The sequence below is a fragment of the Macrobrachium nipponense genome, chromosome 2 (assembly GCF_015104395.2).
Source record: "Macrobrachium nipponense isolate FS-2020 chromosome 2, ASM1510439v2, whole genome shotgun sequence".
NCBI classification, from domain to species: Eukaryota; Metazoa; Arthropoda; class Malacostraca; order Decapoda; family Palaemonidae; genus Macrobrachium; species Macrobrachium nipponense.
Genome location: NC_087201.1, coordinates 35,322,818 through 35,338,279, shown reverse-complemented (window position 1 = coordinate 35,338,279; position 15,462 = coordinate 35,322,818). Strand labels below are relative to the sequence as shown.

Below are 15,462 nucleotides of genomic sequence, written 5' to 3'. Positions count from 1 at the left end.
ACATTACAAAAATAACAATATGGGATCTGATACCTGAAATACTACCTGACTATCAGTAAATATTTTTTTATAGAGGACTGAGAAGGAGGAGGATGAGGAAGAGAGGACTCATTTGTCTGGTTATTTACACTGAGATCAAGACGGGTAGTTTCATTAGTCTCAGCCGTGACAAATTTGTACTCAGCAGAGACTTCAAACTCCAGCCGTCTGTACGGTTGGGGATTTTACCCTGGCTGGACGGAGAATTCACAGACACAAACCAAATTCAGAACATAATAATAGAAGTAGCATGAAGTAGAAACAGAAACTTTGAATAGTCGTAGACAATAGACATTTATGATTCAAGCCACAGATTAAGCAATGTGCTGAAACAGCGAAAAAACTTAAGCATTCTTAGCTGTGAAATATTTTAGTTTAGTGCAATGAAGGATGACACACTGCTTAGTTCATATGGCCTTATTAAATCAAAGTGAGAAAGAAAAAGAAAGGAAACTACGGGCATTAGGTCATGGTTCCATCCCTGTGTACATATGATGCCTAAAAATAAAACTGATATATATTCATACATAGTATGCGGCTAGAAGGAATGCTGAGAGTGATGATGCCAAATGGAGCTACAATATGCACCAATATGTTGTACCTGAGTGTTTTTGCTCAGAGATAATAATAATAATAATAATAATAATAATAATAATAATAATAATAATAATAATAATGAATAATAATAATAATAATAATAATAATAATGAGTGATCTGACAAATAAGCAAGATGATGCCGCATTTAGAATACAGTGATTGTTAACAATAAGATATGGCAACTCTGGGCGCCCATTGGTGCATGTGTTGACAGAATTTGCAAAAGGTTAATAGCTTCATAACTTTGCACTTTTATTAGAGAGAGAGAGAGAGAGAGAGAGAGAGAGAGAGAGAGAGAGAGAGAGAGAGAGAGAGAGAGAGAGAGAGAGAGAAGTATATCTTTTGACATAGAGAGCACAAGTCGACATAAGTTCATTAATATATCATGCTTCTTCTTCTTAAGAGGAGAAATCTTATATATCTTAGTCCCAAAAAATATAAGCACCAAAGTAGGGCACCAACTGGTTTACCATAACAGTGAGGCGGCCACAGAAAAGTTTCAAGTCATGCACAATATACAATATAATATCCCTGGTGCGTGTATGTGGATGAACAACAAGAGCATCGTGTGTTTGGGGGCATGCATTTGTGTAGTTATCTTATGAGGAGCAAACACCCAAAAGTCACCATCGGCCTGAGTGAGAAAAAGTATGTACAGGAGGGATTGAAGCCCGATGAGTCCCTGAGAACTGACAACTGCTGGCGATGTGCACTCTGCCTTTTGCCCTCGCCCTTCTCATAGAGTATGTAGTAGTATGTGGTGATGACAGTAAAGTCAAACTGGGAATGAAAAGAGGAAATGACTTGGTGAAATAGTGATGCGATGACATGGGTTAGACTGGAGCACACGCGGAAGTTGAGACTTATTTCATACAGTTAAGGAGTACAAAACAGTAAGAGAATAAGGAATATTACTAGCTCTACATGTATATAGTGGAAAGAGATATGTACTGAATTATGATGCTAGTTCTCAATGCATCATTATAGTCTTGTGAGGTATGTGAATAGATTTATACTCAAAAGAAAGAGTATGTTTCAGTGAAAATGTGAGATGCATTTTAAGGGTATCATAGGCCACGATATATCAAATATTAGTATTTCATTGCTTCATAGAGATGAAAAGAAGATATGAAATATGTCATACGGTCAATTTCATGTTGCATAGCCGAAGAGAAGACGTGAGGTAGAAGTACCAAAGCTGTCCATGGCACAAGTGGTGTAATATGGTTCAAAAGTCATAAGAAGTGATAATAAGGAAGTGAATGTGATGAAATAAGGGCTCAGGGCACAGTTTAGGCAGATTACAGGTGACAGGGGTTAAAACTCTCATAGACACTAGGTCACACTGCCCTAAACAAACATCTTTTAGTTGCATCCACTGTGTTATTTGTACCACTGCTGTGATTGCTGTGTGACACTGCACGGCTGTGTGTGTGTGGGAGATGACGGTTCACTACTGCACTGCCCACTTTGCATCATCCTCATTATCTGAGGGTTCAGGGGAGCGAGGCGTGACGGTAACGACCGTGGCACCACCACCTAACCTCCGTGGACCCCTTCCATCCATATTTACACTACCCAGCTCCTCGTCGCTGAAGTCATCAGAGCCATGTCCGCCATGGTCATCGTCTCGAGGTGATGCGCTGCCACGCATCAAGTCAGGTCGGGTTAGGTCCAACACACCACCTCCAAGAGGTCGTGGGTGCAACAGCTTGCGTTCATCTGGCAAACTGTCCATAGCTGATGATGTCAAGTCCACACCTGATGCACGCATCATTTGGAGATAGGTATCAAGCAAAGAAGCCCCCACAGGCTTGGGCCCTGGATAGAGATCTAGGTGTCGACTGATGGCATCATATGGTCGCCTTTCCTTCATGCCATCTTCTAGATCTCTGACTCCAATATCTGACTTGAGGAAATAGCCCCCGTTCTCTTGTGATGTGGGTGTGTTGTTGGCTTCCCGGTCCCTGGATGTGGTTGTGGTAGATGAACCGTTGTCACTTCCAGAATTATTGTCTCGCTCGCGTTCTGGGCGGCGATAATTTTGCCTGACGACTTCGCCGACGCCTCCAACCATCTGGATGTACTTGGCGGCCATTTCCGGATCCCAAGGAGCTGGCATGGGCAGTAGTGGCAGGTCTTTAGTGCTTATGCCACGATGCTGGCGACTCATGTGTGAATGGAGTGAATTCCTCGATTTAGCTACTGTTCCACAGAGCACACACCGAAATCCATTACAGTTCGAATGCTTATCTTCCATGTGGGTCCGCAACGTATGGGCATTTTTATAGATCTTGCCACACAAGTGACATGGGCGAGGGTCAGTGGCTCGTACTCTGTAGAAGTCGAATCGGGGTCGACCTGAAAATGATAAATTCTCCATTAGTCATACAATAAGACTGGAAATTTTGCTTGGCTACCGTGTTCAATGTCATGCTCTTTCTAATAAAGCCTTTTCTTTTACGTAAAGTATACTAGATAAGTAAAGATACTTGAAAGATAATGTAGTATTACAGCGTCAAGTTTTGCCTATTGATGGGCACGGAGATTATACTCATCATTCTGAAAAGTGCCATTAGAATAAGATTTCCGTTTTGCACATAATTATGACGGCTGAGTGTTCATTCGAGTAAAACTTTCTTTTCATACGACTGGAGGCCCAAGGAAATGACACAAAATTAATGTACCAATTCTATAATTAGTGAAATATACTATTCTCGAATGTATATATACCCATGTGAATGAATGAAAATAACGGTATTAGTAATTAGTAAACCTGTATTTGAAATTATAGAGCTCAACTGTCAATTTATTTTCAACTCTTACTAGTATATGCAAATGTATAAAATACTGTCATGTAAATTTCCTCACAACCTTATATTCAACACTGGCCTCCTTTCTATTATCAAGTTTAAATTTTCAACTATAGTGTAATATCCTTGTCATGCAAGTATATCAAAATAGTGCATAATATCATCAATAACACAAAAGACTAGTTGTGACCTTCCAAAATGTCTTCAAAATTTCAGCTTATCCCATTCCCTCTTCTTCATCTCTTGTCTCTCCCTGGAAATGAACTCTAAGCATCAGTAGCAAATTGCAAAGCACTTATTCATAACTGTAAATAGAGTTCCAATCTCACCTCATACGTAAGTCGATAACATGAAGTTGGATAAAAATATCATGAATAAACATGTCATTTGTGTTATAAAACTTATAACCATATCCATTCACTTCTCAGTTCTATCTAACTTGTAAAGATTACAGGAACAAAATAATGTCACTAGATATATAGCACAACTGTAAATAAACTAAAAATATTTAAAATACTTTCTCTGACAGAGAATCATTAGATTGGCCCCCAAAAGCGACGCCACTGCTGAAGAGCAGCCATTTTCAGACATTCTTCTAGTTGTACCCAAGTGTCCTACTTTTATATATAACGGGCCTCTTGGAGTGGAGTTTCAGGAGAATCTTAAAAGAGCCTGATTTCTTCTTGCAGTTGGGGTCTGCAAGGATATTGGTGTAAGTAGTTTTGTGTTTCTGTGTAAATTGTGGTGTACAGAGGCTGGTTCTGTGACTGTAGCCGAAAAAGAACTTATAATCTCAAGGACCTCTTTCCTTTGTCAATATTCTGACCATCAGCTAAGTTTTGTTCATTTGATCTATGTAGTTTTCCATTAAAATCATGTCTAAGCAATAAGGCCTGAAATATCTTTATTTATCAATAAAGGAAGTTACTTATTGTTGAATATTAATTTGCATGTTTGATGAGTAGCATAGCAATACATAAGTGTGTGTGTGTGTGTATATATATATATATATATATATATATATATATATATATATATATATATATATATATATCTATATATATATATATATATATATATATATATATATATATATATATATATAGGGTGTCCACAAAGCCATGGTGCAATTTAAAATACTTGATGGAATTACTTTATGTCTAGTTTTTCTGTTCTGAGATTTTATTTATAATTGGGTTTATCAAATATTTTTCCCAATTTCTGAAACTTGAAAATGACTTCTTATCAGAACTGCGTTGACCCTTGGCCTCACTAGAAGAGAAAGTAAAGTTTCGTCTTTGGTTGGCAGAGCTAAAATGTACTGTCCAAAGGATGTTTACAACCCCGTGCAGTAGAGAAGCACCGCACATGACTTGACATGAAAACGAAAGCTCAGTGTCTACGATCTTTTCTTTCACCTTTCCAGGGAGACCTCAAGTCCTTCTGTTCAGCATACGATACCACGCAATCTCTGTCCATAACCACTTTCCCACACACAAACATTTCCTTCATTCGCTTGCATTCAGAACCCAAGCTTCACCCTCACAAAACAATCGTTTGGTGCAATCCTCACTCAGCACACTGCAACTTTACCTCCCTGGACGGCTGGTTTTTACCAATAATTGTAGTTGCCCATTGTGAGCTCTCACATGTGTCGCCTGCTGCGTGTGACGTGTTCTTACACTCCACCCTCATTTCACCACGGTTTCTGCTAAGGTTTATAACTGGTATCTTCCTTTCATAACCTACAACTGACAATCAATAACATTCATTCACACTAGTCCCAGTGTTCTCGTGTATGTATGTACGCATACTATATATATATATATATATATATATATATATATATATATATATATATATATATATATATGCGTGTGTGTGTGTGTGTGTGAATGTAATGTAATAGCCACAATGCCCCATAACTTCTCAAATTTTTTGCTCTTTTTTGGATACGCTCGCCACTATAAAGCCTTGAGCTCCAACTTCAAAAAAGCTTTTTTTTCTTTTTTCTTTTCTTTTTGAAGAAATCATGATGTCCGGTAGCGGGAAACGAACTCGCGACGTGGTGAGGTTGCCGACCTGACCTCTCATACATATATATACCTGTCGTTTTCAGATATATATTTACTAGAGCTGGGATAGACCCATCCTCACCATCGTAGTCAAATGGGCAATCGTTTTTATTGCTTTTTAGGCTGAAATATATATATGTGGAATCTACTGGCCATTTTTACCAGATGCATATGAAATTGTAATAGCCACAATGCCCTCTAACTTTGTAGTGACAAGAGTATCCAAAAAAGAGCAAAGAATTTGAGAAGTTAAGGGGGCATTGTGGATATTACAAATTCATATGTATCTGGTAAAAATGTTCAGTAGATTCTACATACAAACAAACACACACATATATTTATACAAACATACATACATATATAAGCATATATATCTTCAAAGAGATTCTGTTGAAAAAATATTGGAACAATAATGGATTGTCATAGAAATATAAGCTTAGTGAAACTTTAGTTCCTACTGAAGTGAGGTTAACGTCACACCATCAATGGGTGACAATCTTTGTGAATGAATTGGCGCTACCAAGGGCCAGTGTCCGACCGGTCGTCCTGTCATTTTTCTTCTTCTTCTTCTGCTTCGATCTTCAATTATTTCCGTGAATGAACATTTCCGTTCCATTCTGTGCCACTGGTTACTCTTCCTATCGTCTTACTGAGTGTTCTCTTACGTATCTTTACGTATCATCTCTTGATTTTCCTCTTTGTTTTGTGATTATTTTTTGTCTTCCGACTCTTTTCCTATTTTCTCATTTCTTTTATTTTCTCTCGCCCTTCCCAACTAACAACTGGATTCCTCCCAGCCCTTTTTGACATGAGACGACCTTCATTCCTTCCTTCCTTCCTCCTTACACGAATTGCTGCTGCTTCGCCAGAGCAACGGACTCATCTCTGAGCCTCAAGTATTTTGTCTATCAACTCTACTGACTATAAATAATGTTTGGAAGGAACAGATTTCATTTTTTTATTCCATTCATTATACAAATTCAAAAATATCTGTAAAGGTTGCACAAATGAGATAATAAGTACAAGAGTAGATCAAACTAGCTGTTCATTATTTTCCAACAACCTGCTGTCGGTATTTGGAAACACTTTCTCTGTGGCATGAAAGAAAGCATTTCAGATGGTTGCATTAGAGGAGTAATGCATTGTACCTACATATATGTGTATATATTTGTATGTTTGTATGTATGTATGTATGTATGTATGTATATATTTATATATATATATATATAGATATATATATATATATATATAATATACATTACAATACATAAAATATATTCAAACTATTAAATACATATTTATACACATATCATATATATATATACATATATATATACATATATATATATATATATATATATATATATATATATATATATATAAATATATAACTACATATATATATATGATATATATATTAAAATTATATAATATATATATATATATAAATACACATTACAAACATAAATATATTCAAATATAACATACATATTTATACACATAAATACATATATATAAATATATATATATATATAGTATATATATATATATATATATATATATACGTGTGTGTGTGTGTGTGTGTGTGTGTGTGTATGTGTGTGTTTATTTAGGAGTCACATTTCCGGGAATGCTTCTTGCTTTTGGAAATTTGATATTAGACAGGCGTAAGAACATCAATGTTAAAAAGCATAACTTTTGCTATATTAGAAGCAACGCTTCGGGAGTTCTTTGGCCTCATGATTAGGCTGAGGAGTAAGCAATACAGATATAATAATAATAATAATAATAATAATAATAATAATAATAATAATAATAATAATAATAATAATAATAATAATAATAATAATTATGAGCAACTAAAAGACAAGCAAACTTTTCTATATACAAAGATTATTGAATGAATATTTCTAACCAAATGAAGACTACATTAAAATACTTATTCAAAAAGGCAGTTTACACAGCTGTATGTTGTGGATTTTAGTATTATTGTTCTTACTCATGTATACTATTATAAGTGTTATATATATATATATATATATATATATATATATATATATATATATATATATATATATATATATATATGTATGTATACATATGTATGTATGTATATATACAAATTTACACACACACATATATATATATATATATATATATATATATACTACTATATATATATATATAATATATATATTCTTATGTATCTATATGCATGCATTAATACTAAAATGCTATTCACTTTAATTTCAGTGCATTTTTTCTCTTTAACAATTTCTTTTATGTTTTTAATAAGTGAGATTTCATCTTTCTGTATACTTCGTTATGAGCACCATCGTCAATGGAAACTTGAATTTCAAGTCAATAGCCCTTTTGTGGGCTTGTTCCATATGAAAGGGTTCACCTTCTGAATAGTAATAATAATAATTTAGTCATAAAACAAAGTTCATTTGCATTAATTTAATTGAACATACAAAGACATGAAATGTTTTTCGAAGTTATCTTGCGTCATTTTTCTATGAAATGAGCCCAACTCTACTGACCAATATCCACTGTTTGATGTATTTATTAATCTCTTCGAGATGTCTGAAACGTTTTTCCAGGTGTGCATTTTTTGAAATTTCATGTTTAGACTAATTTCATTTCTTATCGTTCGTCTAATTTTTTTTTTTATTTGATACCTCGATTTCTCTTATTCTGGATATCTCCATAAACAAAATAAATAAAAAAAAGGAGATTGACAATAGTTCCTAACGACTCCTTAGAACTTATTGTATGCCACGAAGAGGTCTTTCTATAATAAATTTCACAAACCGCGTAGTTACTAGAAGCTATTAACACACTGATGTATAATATATATAGACTATGCACACACAGACGCATATATATGTATATATAATCTGTCTGATATCAGAAATCATTCCAAAATATGTAAAACTTTTATAGACACTTACGACTTCTCAATAATAGACAGGTGCAAAAAGAAAATGGTTTAACAATACAGGGATCTATTTTTATCAAATTAACTGTACCACCGGTAAACTCACAAACATCGTCCACACAGTTATTTATTGCCTGATGGTCTTGTCGATTTGTTTTTTCTCTGTCTGTATGTTTATTTGTTAGTTTTCTTTTTCTCTCTCTCTCTCTTTTGAAGTAACGTTATGCGAGTATACAGTAGTTTGTTTTTAACTTCCTTCTGGGTAGGTTGTCACCAGTTTTTTGCTTGTTCTTTCAGTAAATGCTTTAGTCATCTTCTTCTGACAGTTTTATTTTAATTATATATATATATATATATATATATATATATATATATATATATATATATATATATATATATATATTGTGGCATTCGCAGCTACTAGGTCTCTCCTTTTGTTCTGATGTCAATTCCGACATAGGAGAAATATGAATAAAAGACCCAAGTGGCATCTGTTCATGTGTCCTTAGCTCACTGTATCTGTCTGGAATTACTTATTTCAAAGCAAGAATATTTACTGTTTTCTGGATTACCTCCCGCGACTAAACTGTCATCGCATTTGGTGAAACGTACGCTGAAACATCTGTGATGAAAACGCTCCCTTGTGATTTTTCATTAAAACACACACATACATATATATATATATATATATATATATATTATATATATATATATATATATATATATATACACATATATATATATATATATATATATATATATATATATATATATATATTATGAGAGAGAGAGAGAGAGAGAGAGAGAGAGAGAATTAAGTGCAAAGTAAAATGATTACCAAAAGAAACTTCGTTAACATGAAAGTGTAAAAAATTCGTACAAAATATAAAGAGAGAGAGAGAGAGAGAGAGAGAGAGAGAGAGAGAGAGAGAGAGAGAGAGAGACTAAGTGCCAAGTAATACGAAGACCAATAGAAACATCGTTAACTTGGAAATAATCAAAATTCGTAGAAAATAACAAGAAATAGTAAAAAAACGAGAGAGAGAGAGAGAGAGAGAGAGAGAGAGAGAGAGAGAGAGAGAGATACAAGGACTAAGTGCAAAGTGATATGATTAACAAAAGAAACATCATTAACACGAAAATGATAAAAATTTGTAAAATGTAGCGAGAAAAATAATAAAAGAAAACAGAGAGAGAGAGAGAGAGAGACGAGAAGAGAGAGAGAGAGAGAGAGAGAGAGAGAGAGAGAGAGAGAGAGAGAGCTTTGAAGTCTAACAGGTTGACATGAAATTCCTAAGACACACTACAGTTCCCAGGCGTTTTTCTATACTGTTACAGGAGCCTCTGGATCCTCCTTATTTACCATCTCCTTCCTATGAGTCAGCCAACTCTTGAATCAGTCATTCAACTTGAATGACTGACTTTACGTAGACAAGAGTTCGCGTGAGAGTGAAATACAAATGTCATTGGAAGCAGTTAACTGAAATGCATTTAATTAAAGATAATGAATATTTTCTATCAAGTTTTATTTTCCTATAACGTGCTCTTTATTTACATATGTACATCTGTGAAACATCTACACCACTGTAGAGTGTAAGAATTGCACAAGATTCATAGACACTTTCCAGGGCTTACAAAAACATCTTAACAACTAGAGATCACATGTGGAACATTAGCACAACTTCATCAGCTCTAAAAATAACGAAGATATATATATATATATATATATAATATATATATATATATATATATATATATATATATATATATATATATATATATATATATATATATATATCTATATATATATATATATATATATATATATATATATATATTGTTGGTTGCTGTCTGTGCAGTTATCAAATTCTCTTCCTCCGTAAATAGCAATACAAAAGCACCAGAAAGTTTTATCTCTAGAGGAAGAAAGACTGATATTTCTAGAAAAGAATGACGATGCACTTAGTAGCCAACAAGAGGAACACGGTGCACCAGACTTCCTACAGAGAGAAACATTTTATAAATTCTTCAGCTAATTCGGAAAGATTTTGTTTTCGGAAAAGCACGATTTAGTACAACCATTATATCCAAACAAAATGAAAGTAAAAAAAAAATCTTTCAATGAAAGATTTTCCAAGAAATAGAAGTAACTATTCTTCACGTCTGCCACTTTTCTGTGAGACCTGAAAACAACCATTCTACTTTGCAAACATTAAACTGAATCTGAAATCTGGGTCCTTATTTTAGAGATCACTGATGTCTAAGTGAATGGCTCCATCAAACATGACTGCTCATGGTGTGCGCGCAACTTGGTCTTCACGCACTCCGACGCCGTATTCCATACACAGCCACGTACAACAATCCTTCCCTAAAAACAATCCATTTTAAATCCAACATGAAAGGAGTAAAGACACAACGAGTCTGATTCAATTAGCAACTGGATAAATTGAAGTCATTTCCTAGTTCAACTTTCTGTTACTTCTCTCGAATGTGGCCCAAATTCGGTGCCTTGGAAGCTTCAATTTCGAGTCAATGGCCGCTTTAGTGAATTTCAAGTCACTGGCCCTTTAGTGGGCGTGTTCCATACTATGAATAAGGTTTATCTTCTGAACAACAACAATAATAATAATAATAATAATAATAATAATAATAATAATAATAATAATAATAATAATAATAATAATAATAATAATAATAATAATAAATAATAAAATGCTTTCCAAAATAATAATAACATTAGAACTTGAAATGCATCGCAATCCATGTGTAAACATAAATTTAAACTGTCGTTGAACTAGGTAAGCAATTTTCTCAAAAAGAAAAGGAAATATGAACGAGTGACAAAGGGATATGGCGAAATTTATATCGAAGAAATCTACTCACATTATTACAAATCAAACGGCAGAAAAGGGGGATTTTGCCACTCAAGAGATATGCAGTAAAAAAGTCGTTGAATAAATTGACAGTTCAACAAAGTAATCTTGAGTATAAAGCGAATGAATTCGCTTAACAAAGGAGTATATTTTGGCCGAGGTCATATAACTCATACGATGCTCCGCGAAAAGAGCTGATCAAGGCTTGTCCCGTTTTTTGGCTTATTGCACATTATATTCAAGAACGCACACAAATTATATTGTCGGCTGATATATTTGTTCGGACCCCTCTCAAAGTTTTATTATTAAGTGAAGTAACAGTTAAAACAATGAGTCATCAAAATAAAACAAGCTATTGGTAATACTTGTACATGACTGTATACGTGACAATTGTAGCTACGTACAAAAATGGGTGTACATAGACAGTTATGCTAACTCATAATTCTGGTCAATGTTGTTGCATAAAATCCGTCAACGCCATTAAACAAGCGATGATTTTACAACACGTTTCTCATCGTCCACGGCTGAAATACTCTATCCTAGTACTAGATAATGACACCCTATTGAGACAAAGCTAGAATTCTGGGGGACTGGGCTCCCGAAAGGTGAGGATTTGTCACCTCTCTCTCCCTAGACTGACGTTCCTATTAAGGCGACAGAAGGAATAGCACATAATTCAGTGCCATTTCCACCTGTCTGTCTTTATCTCAAATTTTTTCACGTCTGCTAGCAAATGAAAAAAGTATAATTTGAGAGCGATATTTAGATAGATTTCATCTTCTATCTTGTCATTGTTTCGTTCTAGCTTTACCCAGTTTTTAATCAATTGTAATTGTACTTACTAATATAATTTATAAAATTCTAACGTCAGCTCCAAATGACATTACTTTTCATCAAATTTTCTGGGAATTCCATCGTGATTTCCCTCAATATCTTGCTTAAATTCTCAAGACACTTTTATCAATTGTACATTTCAAATGATTTCAATTACTATGGCAATGTTGTCTGTAGATCATTGTTATCCAGCGTCGACTTGTGCCCTCATTTCCTCGAATCTTCCAGTGGCAATTTATACTGCTTTGAGAGAAGCTTCCAGATTACCTCCAGCTTCCCTTCACTGAAACCTTCCGAGTCCTCACCCTGTTTATAAGTGTTAATAGATCTCATCCCAGTCACATTTCATTCTGTTCTTTCTAATCCAATGACTTCTTTCTTAACAATGTGCCACGTTTCCAATTTCTCATCGTTACAATATCCTAATTTTTCGTATCAGTTTCTACAATGTTATTTTGTTTCACTTTCAGCCTTATTTTCCTGAATGACCTTTCTGTTTCTGCTGCAAGATATGGTGCCCGCTAAATAGGGACTGACTAATCCATAGCAGCCACCAGATTCCATAGATCTTTCTTAAGCGTGAGTCCCACACATCTCACTTGGATGATCGTTGCTGAGGTGAACGAGTTACGCACATACCATGAGACATACTGTACTAGTCGATGCAGCCATTCATTCGACGGACACTTATCCTAATTCCTTTCACTTTTGCTTTGGGTGTTGTCATTCTGTCTAAATTCTCGACGTTCTTCTTCCGTCCCAGTTTCCTGCCCCATGCACTCTTTTGACTCCCTGCTCCCTCATGGAGGATACTTTGCCATTTCATCTGCATAGTCGACTTGTGGCTGTGTCATAGTTCATCTTACTTTCTGATTTTCATTGACTCCCTGCTCCCTCATGGAGGATACTTTGCCATTTCATCTGCATAGTCGACTTGTGGCTGTGTCATAGTTCATCTTACTTTCTGATTTCATTGACCTTTTTCTGCTACTGGGATCCTCTTATGGCCTAAGACACTCAAAAGCACCAGACATTCTAGCTCTTTTGAGAATGCGAACCTTGGAATCCTTATCCTGGGAGGAAGCATCACATTTCATCTTAAGATCTAAAACAGACAGGTGAATTGTGAGCACAAAAGACATAGCTATCGCGCTCTCGGAGCACAAGAAACACAGTATCCTTCAAGCGCAAGAAAGTTTCCTTGGGGTGAAGGCCAAAGATGCAGAGAGCAACGAAGCACACAATAAAATTAATAATAAAAAAAAAATGACATGAATTTGTTGCTAAAAACTCCTGTGTACTCGTCTTCTTGAAGAACTCCACAATTTGGTTAATGAAGCGCGCCCGAAACAGCTAACAACAAAGCACAAACAGACACATATTCAAAGAACATTGCTGCTGCGGACAGACTTTGCATTAGAAAGGAGAGCTAATAGGAGTCTTTGGTATTATTTTCAAAGTTTTACACTAAACAACTTACATCACACACCAGTTAAACGTTTCTTCAAGAGTCCAGTTTTTGACTTTCAGGCTCTCAGCCCAAAAATAAACAGGGTAACTAGCTTCAAGTGATTCCCTTTTAATCGTCGTCCTATTCGTCCGGTTTGTGGAAACCAAAAATAATTCTGAGGCGCTACTCTAAAATAAGTCCACTTTCAAATCAGGAGTAGAAGCGCGTTGAATGCGCAAGAAACATCAGGGAATTCTGCCCCCACGACGGGAAGCTAGGCGCAAATAGCAATTCATTGATGTAAATATGATGCTAGCATAGTATTTAATCTAAAATCAACTTGAAAAGAACAATCTCAGCTCCGCACACGTCAGTTGCTAATAGCACCAAAATAACTCTGTGGCTTCAGTGTAAAACCAACTAGTACCCCAAACAGAGTTTGCTTTTGGGAAAAGAGGAAATGATATTGGACTCGAGAAGACCCTGAGGTAGAGACAGGTGATAGTTTGCCTGTCAGTGACAGACAGAAACTTGATATATATATATTTTTTTTACCCAAAGAAAATCATAATAGCTTTGCTTCTACGAAATTGGTTGAATCAAAAGGAACTTACTCGTTGAAAGCAGACAGACTTTCACTAAAGCCTTTTGTTCAAAGCCTAAATTTTTCCTCCTATTTTTAGGACATTCAGCCACATAACATCACGCATTCCAGACATAAAATTCAAAATCGTCTCAGCAATTGTGTCATTTTCTGTCCTCTAATCAAACCGTCCCTGAGCAAGAGCAACTCACTCACCAAGGATCATTCTGGGAGCCATTCCGCTACTGGCATCCTTATCCCTCACATGAACACCTCAAGTGTAGACTTAAGAAAAATACTGGGTCAACGAAAACATCGTGCATACAATATAATCGATGGTATAGCCATCAGGCAAGTTGTGACTTTACTACTTGGATGCTTTGGCCAAAGCACTGACTTACACTTTTTCTGCAATAACAGGGTTTGCAGTTTGATTACCAAAATGAAATTAGCTGTTATCATCATTGGTTAATACAACAGGTACCAAATCATGTTTTGGCCAATGGTAAACGGCATTTCAATCTTGATCATTAGCTAAGTTGAGACATTTCAGTAATTCAATCTCTCTTGGACTTTATATCACATCTCGCCATTCTGAGAAAATATTGAAAGAAGGAAACACATCATTTGCGTTATTATTTCACTCTAACATTTAGCACCATCCTTTACAGAATCTGCTCCTGATCAAGAAGAAACCTTTGTCCAATGGATTCACTTTCAAAAGCCTTCTTCCACTCGTCACTTGGCTATTAATAATAACTTGCTCTTAAGAAGAAGACGACAGAAGACTCTCTGGTCTTCCCGTAAGACAATGGGACGGGTATCGTTCGTCCTCTCATTCACATGGAAAAGATTTCAGATATTCACTTCAGAGACACCATCAGTGACGAAGCACCAATAACTCATGTATCATTGCGTTTCAACCATGGTTTGTTTTAAGTGTGTCTGTCAATATTTCCCCGACACCGTCAACGTCCTGCCCCTATTTCCTAACTTACGGAGCATTCATTCAAATATAAAAGTCAAACGAATGTCCGTCCTAGAAACCTAAGGGGCTAACTCCAGAATATTCCAGCTGTCTTCTGGTTCCTATTCATGTCATCCCGAGTGGTAAAAAGTCCTTCTTGACTGTCACTATAAGATTACTTACAGTTCCAGGCCACCTTCACTCACTAACTATACACAATTTAACCTATTATACTGGGCGGACTCTCACAATCAAAGTAGATCAGTTAACAGGCAAACAGGCCACCAGC

At 35.4% G+C, this 15,462-nt stretch overlaps 1 protein-coding gene across 1 annotated transcript in view; it reads right to left on the bottom strand.

The window, feature by feature from the left end:
* Positions 1–918: 918 nt before the first annotated feature.
* LOC135220526 (protein bric-a-brac 2-like) overlaps positions 919–15,462 on the bottom strand; it is a 485,115-nt gene continuing 470,571 nt past the window's right edge. The window contains exon 8 of the mRNA XM_064257706.1: positions 919–2,998. Coding sequence (XP_064113776.1) covers positions 2,091–2,998 — 908 coding nt within the window. The 3' untranslated portion in view covers positions 919–2,090. The remainder of the gene's footprint in view (positions 2,999–15,462) is intronic.